At 38.3% G+C, this 13398-nt stretch overlaps 1 protein-coding gene across 2 annotated transcripts in view; it reads left to right on the forward strand.

The window, feature by feature from the left end:
* Window positions 1-1484: 1484 nt before the first annotated feature.
* LOC133542984 (src substrate protein p85-like) overlaps window positions 1485-13398 on the forward strand; it is a 54299-nt gene continuing 42385 nt past the window's right edge. For both annotated transcript variants that reach the window (XM_061887300.1, XM_061887301.1), the window contains exons 1-4: window positions 1485-1647; window positions 12332-12440; window positions 12508-12581; window positions 12659-12788. In XM_061887300.1, coding sequence (XP_061743284.1) covers window positions 12357-12440; window positions 12508-12581; window positions 12659-12788 — 288 coding nt within the window. In that variant the 5' untranslated portion in view covers window positions 1485-1647; window positions 12332-12356. The remainder of the gene's footprint in view (window positions 1648-12331; window positions 12441-12507; window positions 12582-12658; window positions 12789-13398) is intronic.

Genomic DNA, 13398 nt, shown 5'->3' on the forward strand with positions numbered 1-13398 from the left:
ACATGTGTGTATATATATATATATATATATATATATATATATATATATATACTGCCATGAGGTGGCAACTTGTCCAGGGTGTACGATGCCTTCCGCCTGAATGCAGCTGAGATAGGCTCCAGTGACCCCAAAAGGGACAAGCGGTAGAAATGGATGGAGATATACATATATATATATATATATATATATATATATATATATATATATATATATATATATATATATATATATATATATATATATATATATCTTGATTATATTGAATATTATATTGCCTAAATGTATTCTAATCATTGTTTGTATGTGTTCCCTTTAGACCACACATGCATATAGCCACACACACCTAAATCACACGTGTTCAACTTCAATTCAATATATATATATATATATATATATATATATATATATATATATATATATATGTATATCTTGATTGGATTATCCAGAGAATAGTGCTCGATACCGTGGTAGAGCGCAATATGTAGGTGTGGGAAAAATCACAAGACTACTTCATCTCTACAGAACTGTTTCATGAGGGGTTCCCTCAATCATCAGGAGATAAAATCTGTCACTGAACTTTAACTTTAGATAAAATCTCCTGATGATTGAGGGAACCCCTCATGAAACAGTTCTGTAGAGATGAAGTAGTCTTGTGATTTTTCCCACACCTACATATATATATGTATGTATATATATATATATATGTATATATATATATATATATATGTATATATATATATATATATATATATGTATATATTTGTATATATATATGTATATACATATATTTATTTAAATATATATATATATATTTATTTATTTATAAATATATATATATATATATATATATATACACACACACATATATTTAGTTTTCTATGTATGTATATATATATATACAGTATATATGTATATGTATATGCACACACACATATATATATATGTATATATATATATATATATATATATATGTATACAGTATATATGTATATGCACACACACACACATATATACATATATATATATATATATATATATATATATATATATGTATACAGTATATATGTATATGCACACACACACATATATACATATATATATATATATATATATATATATATATATATATATACACACATTTCCTACCGCTTATTCCCTTTTGGGGTCGCTGGCGCCTATCTCAGCTACAATCGGGCGGAAGGCGGCGTACACCCTGGACAAGTCGCCACCTCATCGCAGGGCCAACACAGATAGACAGACAACATTCACACACTAGGGCCAATTTAGTATTGCCAATCAACCTATCCCCAGGGGCATGTCTTTGGAAGTGGGAGGAATATATTTTGTATCCAAAACGTTCCACCATTGTTATAAGTATAAAGATTTCGTTATCATATTCGTAAAGTACAAGTTTTATATGAATGCAGTTATCGATACTTAAATAATAATATAATGCAATAATAAAATCTGCGTTCTGAACAAAAATGCATTGACGTCACCACGTCCGTACTCGGGATTGTGGGAGAACAGGAAGAAGATCCCAGTCGCCCTCCTCTCCATCTCAGACCAGGCTGTCAACACGCTGTTCATTCCCCGGGACATATTTCACTGACAGGACTTTGGACGAGGCTCAATTTATTGTGGACGGTGAGTGTCGAGTTCTTCCTGTGATTGGAAAATATTCAATTAGCGTGTCTGAGTCTTCGTCGGCACAGTCCCCCCAGGAGCGAGATAGCACGGCCAGCTAGCTCAGTGGAAAAGTCGGGCAGGAAACACCGCAGCTCTTAGCTCATTAAACCGCATTGTAACGCTGCTAGGCAACTCAAATAACTCCTCCTTATGTGTGTCGACATACTATAACTCCGAACTATTATGTTGTTATTGCCTATCGCACATCTAGAGACTTAGCGGCGTGTTGTCGTTGAATCAGCGTTTATATCACGGCTGTGGCTTAGCTCAGCTCCAAACTACCTGGCCCACACTTCCTGCCAGGTGAAGCAACCCATTTGCGTCGTCACAATTAAATAATTGCACTTCAAAATTGCCAATATTTCTTCCAAAACTGAGGATTCAAGTAATTCCAAATTGGGTCAGACACATGACAAGTGTTGAATGTTTGTTTGTCATTTGCTAATGGGTGTGGTTGTGCTGTGAATTTGGCTTCTTATGTAGCTAACTCACATTTGCTTCCTGGATTCTTATCTGCTTTTGAGATGAGACCTTTTTTTCTGGAGTTTAACCACTCAATAAGGGTGTTAAGGTTGGTGCATTTGCAGTAAAATAAAACGCATTCAGGACAGGAACATTGAAAAAAGAATGGGACCGGTTTCAAACATGTTGTGCATTAAAAATGCTGAAAACTAAACCAATGAAGCTTATGTTTTAAAGGCCTACTGAAACCCACTAGGGCTTCACGGTGGCAGAGGGGTTAGTGCGTCTGCCTCACAATACGAAGGTCCTGCAGTCCTGGGTTCAAATCCAGGCTCGGGATCTTTCTGTGTGGAGTTTGCATGTTCTCCCCGTGAATGCATGGGTTCCCTCCGGGTACTCCGGCTTCCTCCCGCCTCCAAAGACATTCACCTGCGTATAGGTTGATTGGCAACACTAAATTGGCCCTAGTGTGTGAATGTGAGTGTGAATGTTGTCTGTCTATCTGTGTTGGCCCTGCGATGAGGTGGCGACTTGTCCAGGGTGTACCCCGCCTTCCGCCCGATTGTAGCTGAGATAGGCGCCAGCGCCCCCCGCGACCCCAAAAAAGGGAAAAAGCGGTAGGAAATGGATGGATGAAACCCACTACTCCCCACCACGCAGTCTGATAGTTTATAGTGAATTAGTGAATTATTTTTATATAGCGCTTTTCTCTAGTGCAGGGGTGGGGAACCTTTTTGGCTGAGAGAGCCAAAAAGCCAAATATTTTAAAATATATTTCCGTAAGAGCCATATACATTTTTTTTAACACTGAACACAACTAAACACGTACTATTTTAAGTAAGACCAACATTTCTAGAGTATAACAGGTCTCTTATTCTTTGTAATAACATTGTTATTCTGAAGCTAACTGTGGAGGGGCGTGGCCTGCGGGCCTGCAGCGACTGGTGCGTAAATGGCCCACCTGGGCCTTGTTATCTAATCACCTGTCGCTCTCTTATAAGCAGTAGCCAGGAGGAGAGACTGGGTTTGAGCTGGAAATACTATTGCTGGAAAGCAACTGAGAGACTTATTGAAAAATAAAACAATATTGTAATCCCGAAACAGGCTCTCATGTCAGTGCTTGGGGGTCTGAAGAACCCCCAGGAGGGCAAGCCCCACACTAACCAATAATAAAAAAAATAACTTCTTACCATTAACACAACTTCTTGAACAGGTGCGGTAGAAAACGGATGGGTGGATTAAAAATGCATGAGAATGTTTTATAATTTTAACATTATTTTTAACACTGTGATTACAAGTGGAATTATTCATTACTTATCATGTTAAGCAACGTCAGCTCAGATTTATCAGAGAGCCAGATGCAGTCATCAAAAGAGCCACATCTGGCTCTAGAGCCATAGGTTCCCTACCCCTGCTCTAGTGTCTCAAAGCGCTTTACATAGTGACACCCAATATCTAAGTTACATTTAAGCCAGTGTGGGTGGCACTGGGAGCAGGTGGGTAAAGTGTCTTGCCCAAGGACACAACGGCACTGACTAGGATGGCGGAAGCGGGAATCGAACCTGCAACCCCCAAGTTTCTGGCACGGCCTCTCTACCAACCGAGCTATACCGCCCATATATATCAATGATGAAATAATAACATTGCAACACATGCCAATACGGCCTTTTTAGTTTACTAAATTACAATTTTAAATTTTCCGGGAGTTTCGTCTTGAAAACGTTGTGTAATGATGACGTGTACGCAAGACGTCACGGGTTTTAAGGAAATATGAGCGCTGCACACACACACAGCTAAAAGTCGTCTGCTTTAACGGCATGATTACACAGTATTTTGGAGATCTGTGTTGCTGAATCTTTTGCAATTTGTTCAATTAATATTGGAGAAGTCACAGTAGAAAGATTTAGTTGGGAAGCTTTAGCCTTTAGCCACACAAACACACTGTGATTCCTTGTTTAAAATTCCTGGAGGTGAAACTTAAGTATGGATCAGAGCACGGTCAAGCAAACATGAATCACGACGGAATGTCAACCAGCAGTTTTCGGTGAGAAAATTGTGGTAAAAAGTCGCTTCTTACCGGAGAAAAGTTGAGCTTGTGCGGTCCATAAAGCTGCCGTCGACTTCCCTGAGACATTGGCGTCAAGACACCCGTGGACGTACACCTCCGTCTATCAGGTACTATTTATCTCACTAAAACACTACCAACACAATAGAAAGATAAGGGATTTCCCAGAATTATCCTAGTAAATTTCTCTAAAACATCGGAATCCGTCCCAATGCAATTGCGTTTTTTTTTTTTTTACCTTTGCGTCAATAAGTCGCTATCAATATCCTCAAACACAAATCTTTCATCCTCGCTCAAATTAATGGGGAAATTGTCGTTTTCTCGGTCCGAATAGCACTTTTTGTTGGAGGCTCCCATTAAAAACAATGTGAGGATGTGAGGAGCCCCCACAAGTGTGACGTCCTCGTCTGCGACTTCCGGTAGAGGCAGGGCTTTTCTCTTAACACCAAAAGTTGCAAACTTTATCGTGGATGTTCTCTACTAAATCCTTTCAGCAAAAATATGACAATATCGCAAAATGATAAATCTCATTTCAGTAGGCCTTTAAAGACCTACTGAAATGAGATTTTCTTATTTAAACGGGGATAGCAGGTCCATTCTATGTGTCATACTTGATCATTTTGCGATATTGCCATATTTTTGCTGAAAGGATTTAGTAGAGAACATCCATGATAAAGTTTGCAGCTTTTGGTCGCTAATAAAAAAGCCTTGCCTTTACCGGAAGATGTGCGTGTGACGTCACTGATTGTAGGTCTCTTCACATCCTCACATTGTTTATAATGTGAGCCTCCAGCAGCAAGAGCTTTTCGGACCGAGAAAACGACAATTTCCCCATTAATTTGAGCGAGGATGAAAGATTCGTGGATGAGGAAATTTAAAAGTGACGGACTAGAAAGAAAAAAAAAAAAGACGATTACATTGGGAGCGATTCAAATGTTTTTAGACACATTTACTAGGATAATTCTGGGAATTCCCTTATCTTTCTATTGTGTTGCTAGTGTTTTAGTGAGTTAAATAGGACCTGATAGTCGGAGGGGTGTGTCCACGGGTGTCTTGACGCTAGTCCCTGAGGGAATTAGCCACGGCAGCTTCAGCACGACAGAAGCTCCGCTGATCTCCGGTAAGAGGCGACTTATTTCCACAATTTTCTCAACGAAAACTGCCGGTCGCCATGTAGTCGGGATCCATGTTCGCTTGACCGCTCTGATCCATACTAAAGCTTCACCTCCGGGTATTTTAAACAAGGAAACACCGTGTGTTTGTGTGGCTAAAGGCTAAAGCTTCCCACCTCCATCTTTCTACTTTGACTTCTCTATTATTAATTGAACAAATTGCAAAAGATTCAGCAACACAGATGTCCAGAATACTGTGTAATTGCGCGATGAAAAGAGACGACTAATATGTCCCCTCCAAGCCGAGACGTCACGCGCACGCGTCATCATTTCGCTACGTTTTCAACATGAAACTCTGCGGGAAATTTAAAATTGTAATTTAGTAAACTAAACCGGCCGTATGGGCATGTGTTGCAATGTTAATATTTCATCATATCAGACTGCGTGGTCGGTAGTAGTGGGTTTCAGTAGGCCTTTATGGTTGGTGCATTTGCAGTAAAATAAAATGCATTCAGGACAGGAACATTGAAAAATGTATAGGACCGGTTTAATACATGTTGTGCATTAAAAATGCGGAAAACTAATTCTATGTAGCTTATGTTTTAAATACTAAACACTTGACCAAAAATGTGTTTTTCCTTTAATATATCCATACTTGCCAACCTTGAGACCTCTGATTTCGGGAGGTGGGGAGTGGGGGCGTGGTTGGGGGTGTGGTTAATTCACCAACTCAAATATTTCATATATATTTCATATACCGTATTTCTTTGAATTGCCGCCGGGGCGCTAATTAATTTAAAACATCTTCTCACTCCTGCGCTTACCAAAGGCATGCGGTAAAAGTAAGCATGCGCTAATTATTTTAAAACCTCTTCTCACTCCGGCACTTACCAAAGGCATGCAGTAAAAATTTGAGTGTGATGTAAGCTTGTACCTTAAATCCTACTGAATAGCTCTTACTCTTCTTCCCTTTTTGCGATTTCAAATAGCCGGTATTGAAATCAGCCTCCTCAATTTTGAAAATCATGACAGGGACGTGTCACTCGTGACGTCACGAGTACGACTAGGCGGTAATACTAAGCATGCGCAAATTATTTTGTGAAGCGAGTTTGACCCGGCAATAATTCAAGGCAGGCGCATACTGTATGCCAATACGGTGTATATATACATATATATGAAATACTTGACTTTCAGTGAATTCTAGCTATATATATTTATTTTATTATATATAAATAAAAGAAATAGTTGAATTTCTGACGGCACCTATCTAATACACAGTAATAAAAACACAGTTGTTCTACTAACTGTACTGTGCTCGCTGGTTATAAAAAAACAACACTTACCTTTCACTATTTGAGTAACCTTTGTTCTGCCATTTGCGTACTGGCGAGCGATCTCCGAATCCGGGAAAATATCCTTCACGGATTTGTTGTAGACATCCGCAAAGGAGAACGGGATGTTGCTTCCATCTATTGGCAGAGCCATCTTTGTCTCAGCATAAGTTACACCATCGGGTCTCCATTTTGCGAGGTGGCCCGTAATCCTGGGTTGTGTACGATGCTGTGCTGCCGACGCTTTGGGCTTCGCTGACCGTTCATGACTGAGTATATCCGTTCGGCCACCGTGTTCAATGGAGAAGTCTGTTCTACAAAATTTACAGGCAACATACCCCTTCCCCTTTGAACTCTCCTGGATAAACTGAAATTCTTGTTTCCATTCGTTTTGGAACTTGCAAGCGTATTTGTTCATTTTGCTCGTCAACGGCGTCGCCATGGCTGTTATTTCCTCGTTCTTCTGCTTCGTCACCTTGTGTGTGCAGTTTTTTATTAAAATCCGTAGATGTTGTGACGTGATTGGGCAGGCAAGCTGTTTATATAGTGGAAAAGCGGATGTGAAAACAGGCTGTCCCCACTCAAGTCTGCATGGAGCTGGAGGGGGCGTGGCCTCCACCTCCGGCTAAATTTAGGTAGGTTTTCAGGAGAAAATTTCTTCCGGGAGGTTTTCAGGAGAGGCGCTGAATTTCGGGAGTCTCCCGGAAAATCCGGGAGGGTTGGCAAGTATGAATATGTCCCATCACAAGAATGCAGCTGGGATAGGCTCCAGCACCCCCGTAACCCCGAGCTGTAGAAAATGGATGGATGGAAATATAGTATGAGTACCTTGGAAGTCAATAGAAACATGGTACCCATGGTGCACGTTTGACACCCCTGTTTTTTTGTGTTTCTTTTTGGGAAACTACAACTTAAAAGTATTTATTTTTTTGCAATTAAATTTTCCTTTTACATCTTTTATAGTTCCAATTTGCAGGCACGTTTTCCATTTCTACTGAACAAAAAGGCAACACTTTTTTGTCTTATCCGCTTGTATTTGTTTGTTCATTTACATCTTTCACTGCACGTTCAAAAAGAGGACACTTTGTTCACAAAAGGGGTTTCTCGGCGAGCCATGTACTAGAGGTTGGAATCTTTGGGCACTTCGCGATTTGATTACAATTACGATTCAGGAGCTATGATTCGATTAATTAATTAATTATTATGACATCTTTATTTTATTTATTATGATGCAGTTTTCCATTTGTTTTCCATTCACTAAGTATTCATCACTTGCAACTTTTAAAAACAGTGAATTGGTAATGAAAAACAGTTGAAGCAATTCCCATTACATATAATAAATTAATGGAAATGTGAGAAAAACAAAAGTACCCGATAATAAAGGAGCTTGTTACTAATCAGTTTTACAATTTACCATCAAATTGTGATGCATCTACTGTATTTTCGGAGTATAAGTCGCTCCGAAGCATAAGTCGCACCTGCCGAAATAAAGAAGGGAAAAAACATATATAAGTCGCGCTGGAGTATAAGTCGCATTTTTTGGGGGAAATTTATTTGATAAAACCCAACACCAAGAATAGACATTTGAAAGGCAATTTAAAAGAAATAAAGAATAGTGAACAACAGACTGAATAAGTGTACGTTATATGACGCATAAATAACCAACTGAGAAGGTGCCTGGTATGTTAACGTAACATATTATGGTAAGAGTCATTCAAATAACTATAACATATAGAACATGCTATACATTTACCAAACAATCTGTCACTCCTAATTGCTAAATCCCTTGAAATCTTATACGTCTAGTCTCTTACGTGAATGAGCTGAATAATATTATTTGATATTTTACGGTAATGTGTTAATAATTTCACACATAAGTCGCACCCTCGGCCAAACTATGAAAAAAACTGCGACTTATAGTCCGAAAAATACGGTAAAAATCGATTTCCCCCACCTTTCACTCATACAATATTAGTCGCAAGTCTACATAATGTTTCCACTACAAATTGAGCAAAACTGTGCCTCGATTTTAACTTTATTTTAGCGTAAGAGCATAACATAACGTTATGCCTGTGCTTCTATTCTTCGCGTCACATTAGTGTTTGCCATCTTAGCATACATTTTCTTCTTCCTCCACCATTACAGTCTTTATTTTTACGGAGGGCGAAACATTCTCAAACCGCTCATTTTTAAATGCAGGAAAAAGTTCAGGTTTAGGGGACTAGCTCCTTCATCTGTCGTCAGCCTGCAGAGCTGTGCGCAGCTGGTGGGCTCCTGATATTGCTGCTGCAGCCACACACCACCTAAAGGATTTCCAACTTACGCTTCTACTTATCAAACATTTTTTTCGTTTTGAAACTGTCACCTTATACAAACCCCGTTTCCATATGAGTTGGGAAATTGTGTTAGATGTAAATATAAACAGAATACCCTCATAGCTGCCTTCTCTTCGGTGCAATAACCCATTCCACCAACCAGACGGTTTTTTTCATGTAGATATTCATGTATATATTCATTTCACTCACTGTATAGAGTGTACATTTGTAAAAAGTGTATAGGGTGTACATTTGCACAGAGTGTACAGAGTGTACATTGTACAGAGAGTCTAGAGCAGGGGTCACCAACCTTTTTGAAACCAAGAGCTACTTCTTTGGTACTGATTAATGCGTAGGGCTACCAGTTTGATACACACTTAAATATATTGCCAGAAATAACCAATTTGCTCAATTTACCTTTTAATAAATAAATCTATATATATATAAATATATATATATAAATGGGTATTTCTGTCTGTCATTCCGTCGTACATTTTTTTTCCTTTTACGAAAGGTTTTTTTGTAGGGAATAAATGATGAAAAAAACACTTAATTGAACGGTTTAAAAGAGGAGAAAACAGGAAAAAAAATGAAAATACAATTTTGAAACATTTTTTATCTTCAATTTTGACTATTTAAAATTCAAAATTCAACCGTAAAAAAGAACACAAAAAGTAGCTAATTTGAATTTTTTTGAAAAATTTTTAAAAATAATTTATGGAACATCATTAGTTACTTTTCCTGATTAAGATACATTTCGATGACATGTTTTAAATAAGTTAAAATCCAATCTGCATTTTGTTAGAATATATAACAAATTGGACCAAGCTATATTTCTAACAAAGCCAAATAATTATTTATTCTAGATTTTCCAGGACAAATATTTTAAAAGAAATTCAAAGGACTTTGAAATAAGATTTAAATTTGATTCTACAGATTTTCTAGATTTGCCAGAATAATTTTTTGGAAATTTAGTCATAATAAGTTTGAAGAAATATTTCACAAATATTATTCTGCGAAAAAATAGAAACTAAAATGAAGAATTAAATTATAATTTATGTATTATTCTTTACAATAAAAAACAAATTAACTTGAACATTGATTTAAATTGTCAGGAAAGAAGAGGAAGGAATTTAAAAGGTAAAAAGGCATATGTGTTTAAAAATTCTAAAAGGATTTTTAAGGTTGTATTTTTTCTCTAAAATTGTCTTTTTGAAAGTTATATGAGGCAAAGTAAAAAAATAAATGAATTTATTTAAACAGGTGAAGACTAAGTTTTTAAAATATTTTCTTGGATTTTGAGTTTTGTCCCTCTTAGAATTAAAAATGTCGAGCAAAGCGAGATCAGTTTGCTAGTAAATAAATAAAATTTAAAAAATAAAGGCAGCTCACTGGTAAGTGCTGCTATTTGAGCTATTTTTAGAACAGGCCAGCGGGCGACTCATCTGGTCCTTACAGGCTACATGGTGCCCGAGGGCACCACGTTGGTGACCCCTGGTCTAGAGTGTACACTGTTGTCTTCTACACCTTTCTTTACACTTCTATATTTTTTATATTTTTATATATTTACACATTGTTTTCTTGCATGCACACATCCCACTGTATGGAATGGCCTCAATCTCGTTACCCTGCGTAATGACAATAAAGCTGATTCTGATTCTGAATACAATGATTTGCAAATCATTTTCAGCCCTCATTCAGTTGAATATGCTACAAAGACAACATATTTGACGTTCAAACAGATAAACATTTTTTTTTGTGCAAATAATCATTAACTTTAAAATTTACAGCCTGCAACACGTGACAAAGAAGTTGGGAAAGGTGGCCATAAATACCGATAAAGTTTAGGAATGCTCATCAAACACTTATTTGGAGCATCCCACAGGTGTGCAGGCTAATTGGGAACAGGTGGGTGCCATGATTGGGTATAAAAACAGCTTCCCAAAAAATGCTCAGTCTTTCACAAGAAAGGATGGGGCGAGGTACACCCCTTTGTCCACAACTGCGTGAGCAAATAGTCAAACAGTTTAAGAACAATGTTTCTCAAAATGCAATTGCAAGAAATTTAGGGATTTCAACATCTACGGTCCATAATTTCCTCAAAGGGTTCAGAGAATCTGGAGAAATCACTCCATGTAAGCGGCATGGCCGGAAACCAACGTTGAATGACCGTGACCTTCGATCCCTCAGACGGCACTGTATCAAAAACCGACATCAATCTCTAAAGGATATCACCACATGGGCTCAGGAACAATTCAGAAAACCACTGTCACTAAATACAGTTCGTTGCGACATCTGTAAGTGCAAGTTAAAGCTCTACTATGCAAAGCGAAAGCCATTTATCAACAACATCCAGAAACGCCGCCGGTTTCTCTGGGCTCGAGATCATCTACGATGGACTGATGCAAAGTGGAAAAGTGTTCTGTGGTTTGACATTTCAAATTGTTTTTGGAAATATTCGACATCGTGTCATCCGGACCGAAGGGGAAGTGAACCATCCAGACTTATCGAAAGTTCAAAAGCCAGCATCTGTGATGGTATTGGGGTGCATTAGTGCCCAAGGCTTTGGTAACTTACACATCTGTTAAGGCACCATTAATGCTGAAAGGTACATACAGGTTTTGGAACAACATATGCTGCCATCTAAGCGCCGTCTATTTCATGGATGCCCCTGCTTATTTCAGCCAGACAATGCCAAACCGCATTCAGCACGTGTTACAACAGCGTGGCTTTGTAAAAAAAAGTGTGCAGGTACTTTCCTGGCCCGCCTGCAGTCCAGACCTGTCTCCCATCGAAAATGTGTGGCGCATTATGAAGCGTAAAATACGACAGCGGAGACCCCGGACTGTTGAAGGACTGAAGCTCTACATGAAACAAGAATGGGAAAGAATTCCACTTTCAAAGCTTCAACAATTAGTTTCCTCAGTTCCCAAACGTTTATTGAGTGTTGTTAAAAGAAAAGGTGACGTAGCACAGTGGTGAACATGCCCTTTCCCAACTACTTTGGCACGTGTTGCAGCCATGACATTCTAAGTTAATTATTATTTGCAAAAAAAAAAATGAAGTTTGAGTTTGAACATCAAATATCTTTTCTTAGTAGTGCATTCAATTGTATATGGGTTAAAAAGGATTTGCAAATCATTGTATTCTGTATATATTTACATCTAACACAATTTCCCAACTCATATGGAAACAGGGTTTGTAATACAGACCTTAAAACAAATTACAGGCCCATATCTACTTCAGATAAGTGCATACTTCCTGCTTACATCATCACAACATTTAATTTCAGCAGTCTTGTGTTTGTGATAAAAATCTATGGTGCAACTGCAACAGTACATTTTTTTTTTGTTCCAGCGTTTTTGGCAAAGGCTCACTAAAGATGTGGAAGGCAGCAGCAGGACAGTCAATAAAAGTGGCTGTAGATGAAGGTGGTGATGACTGGGAGACTGACCCTGACTTTGAGGTACTTTATCTGCGGTCACGTCTTTTACTTGCCAAAAAATGGTAATTTTTTTCTCCCGGATTTCTAGAACGATGTATCTGAAAAGGAGCAACGCTGGGGTGCCAAGACAGTGGCTGGTTCAGGACATCAGGAGCACATAAAGTGAGAACACAGATATTTCTTTGGCTGTTTCGAATGCAAAGGTCTCAAGTGTCCTTGACTTTACTTATTTGGAATAGTATCCACCGCCTCCGTGAAACAGTGTCAACAGAGCATACCAGCATGAAGCAGAAGGAATTGGACAACATGCCTAAGGCCTCACATGGATATGGAGGAAAATTTGGAGTGCAGCAGGACCGCATGGACAAGGTACAGGAAACAATGTGACATAATAGGCCATGAAGCATGTTCATTTTTGAATTTTTAAAACATGGATCATTATGGATTATTAGTAGGGATACACAAAATTCACGGTTCGGTTCAATATTTTAGTGTCACAGTTTGATATTTTCTCGACACGAAAAAAGAGAAATTTCCATGCATTTTTCTACTTGAAGTTTTTTTATGAAACAAGCATCTTGTTAAAACAATCCATCTGATGAATCACCCATCTTCTGTGGTGCATTCTTCGCAGCAGAGTAACAGCGGGTGCTACGGACACTGTTGTCTCTAATTGGGCTTTTGTCTTGTTATACAAAGCAGAAACTACTGTACCTGTGAAATAGTTTTGTGAAAGAATCTTGTAACAGGGCTCAAGTGTCCGCAGCAAACCCGACATACAGAATAGGGGCGCATGTCGACAGCAATAAAAGTAGCAATCACCTCAATGATTTATTTTGCCCTCTTTGAATCATGTCCTTATAGATCTCGAAAAGTCCCTGGTAAAGTTTGTAGCCTGTGTTGTAGCTCCTTGTTTTTGTTTTGTTCCACCTTTTTCCGCATCAAGTTGATGTCGTCGCAAACGCGTTGTCCTGTTTGT

The sequence above is a fragment of the Nerophis ophidion genome, linkage group LG25, assembly GCF_033978795.1.
Source record: "Nerophis ophidion isolate RoL-2023_Sa linkage group LG25, RoL_Noph_v1.0, whole genome shotgun sequence".
Taxonomy (NCBI): domain Eukaryota; kingdom Metazoa; phylum Chordata; class Actinopteri; order Syngnathiformes; family Syngnathidae; genus Nerophis; species Nerophis ophidion.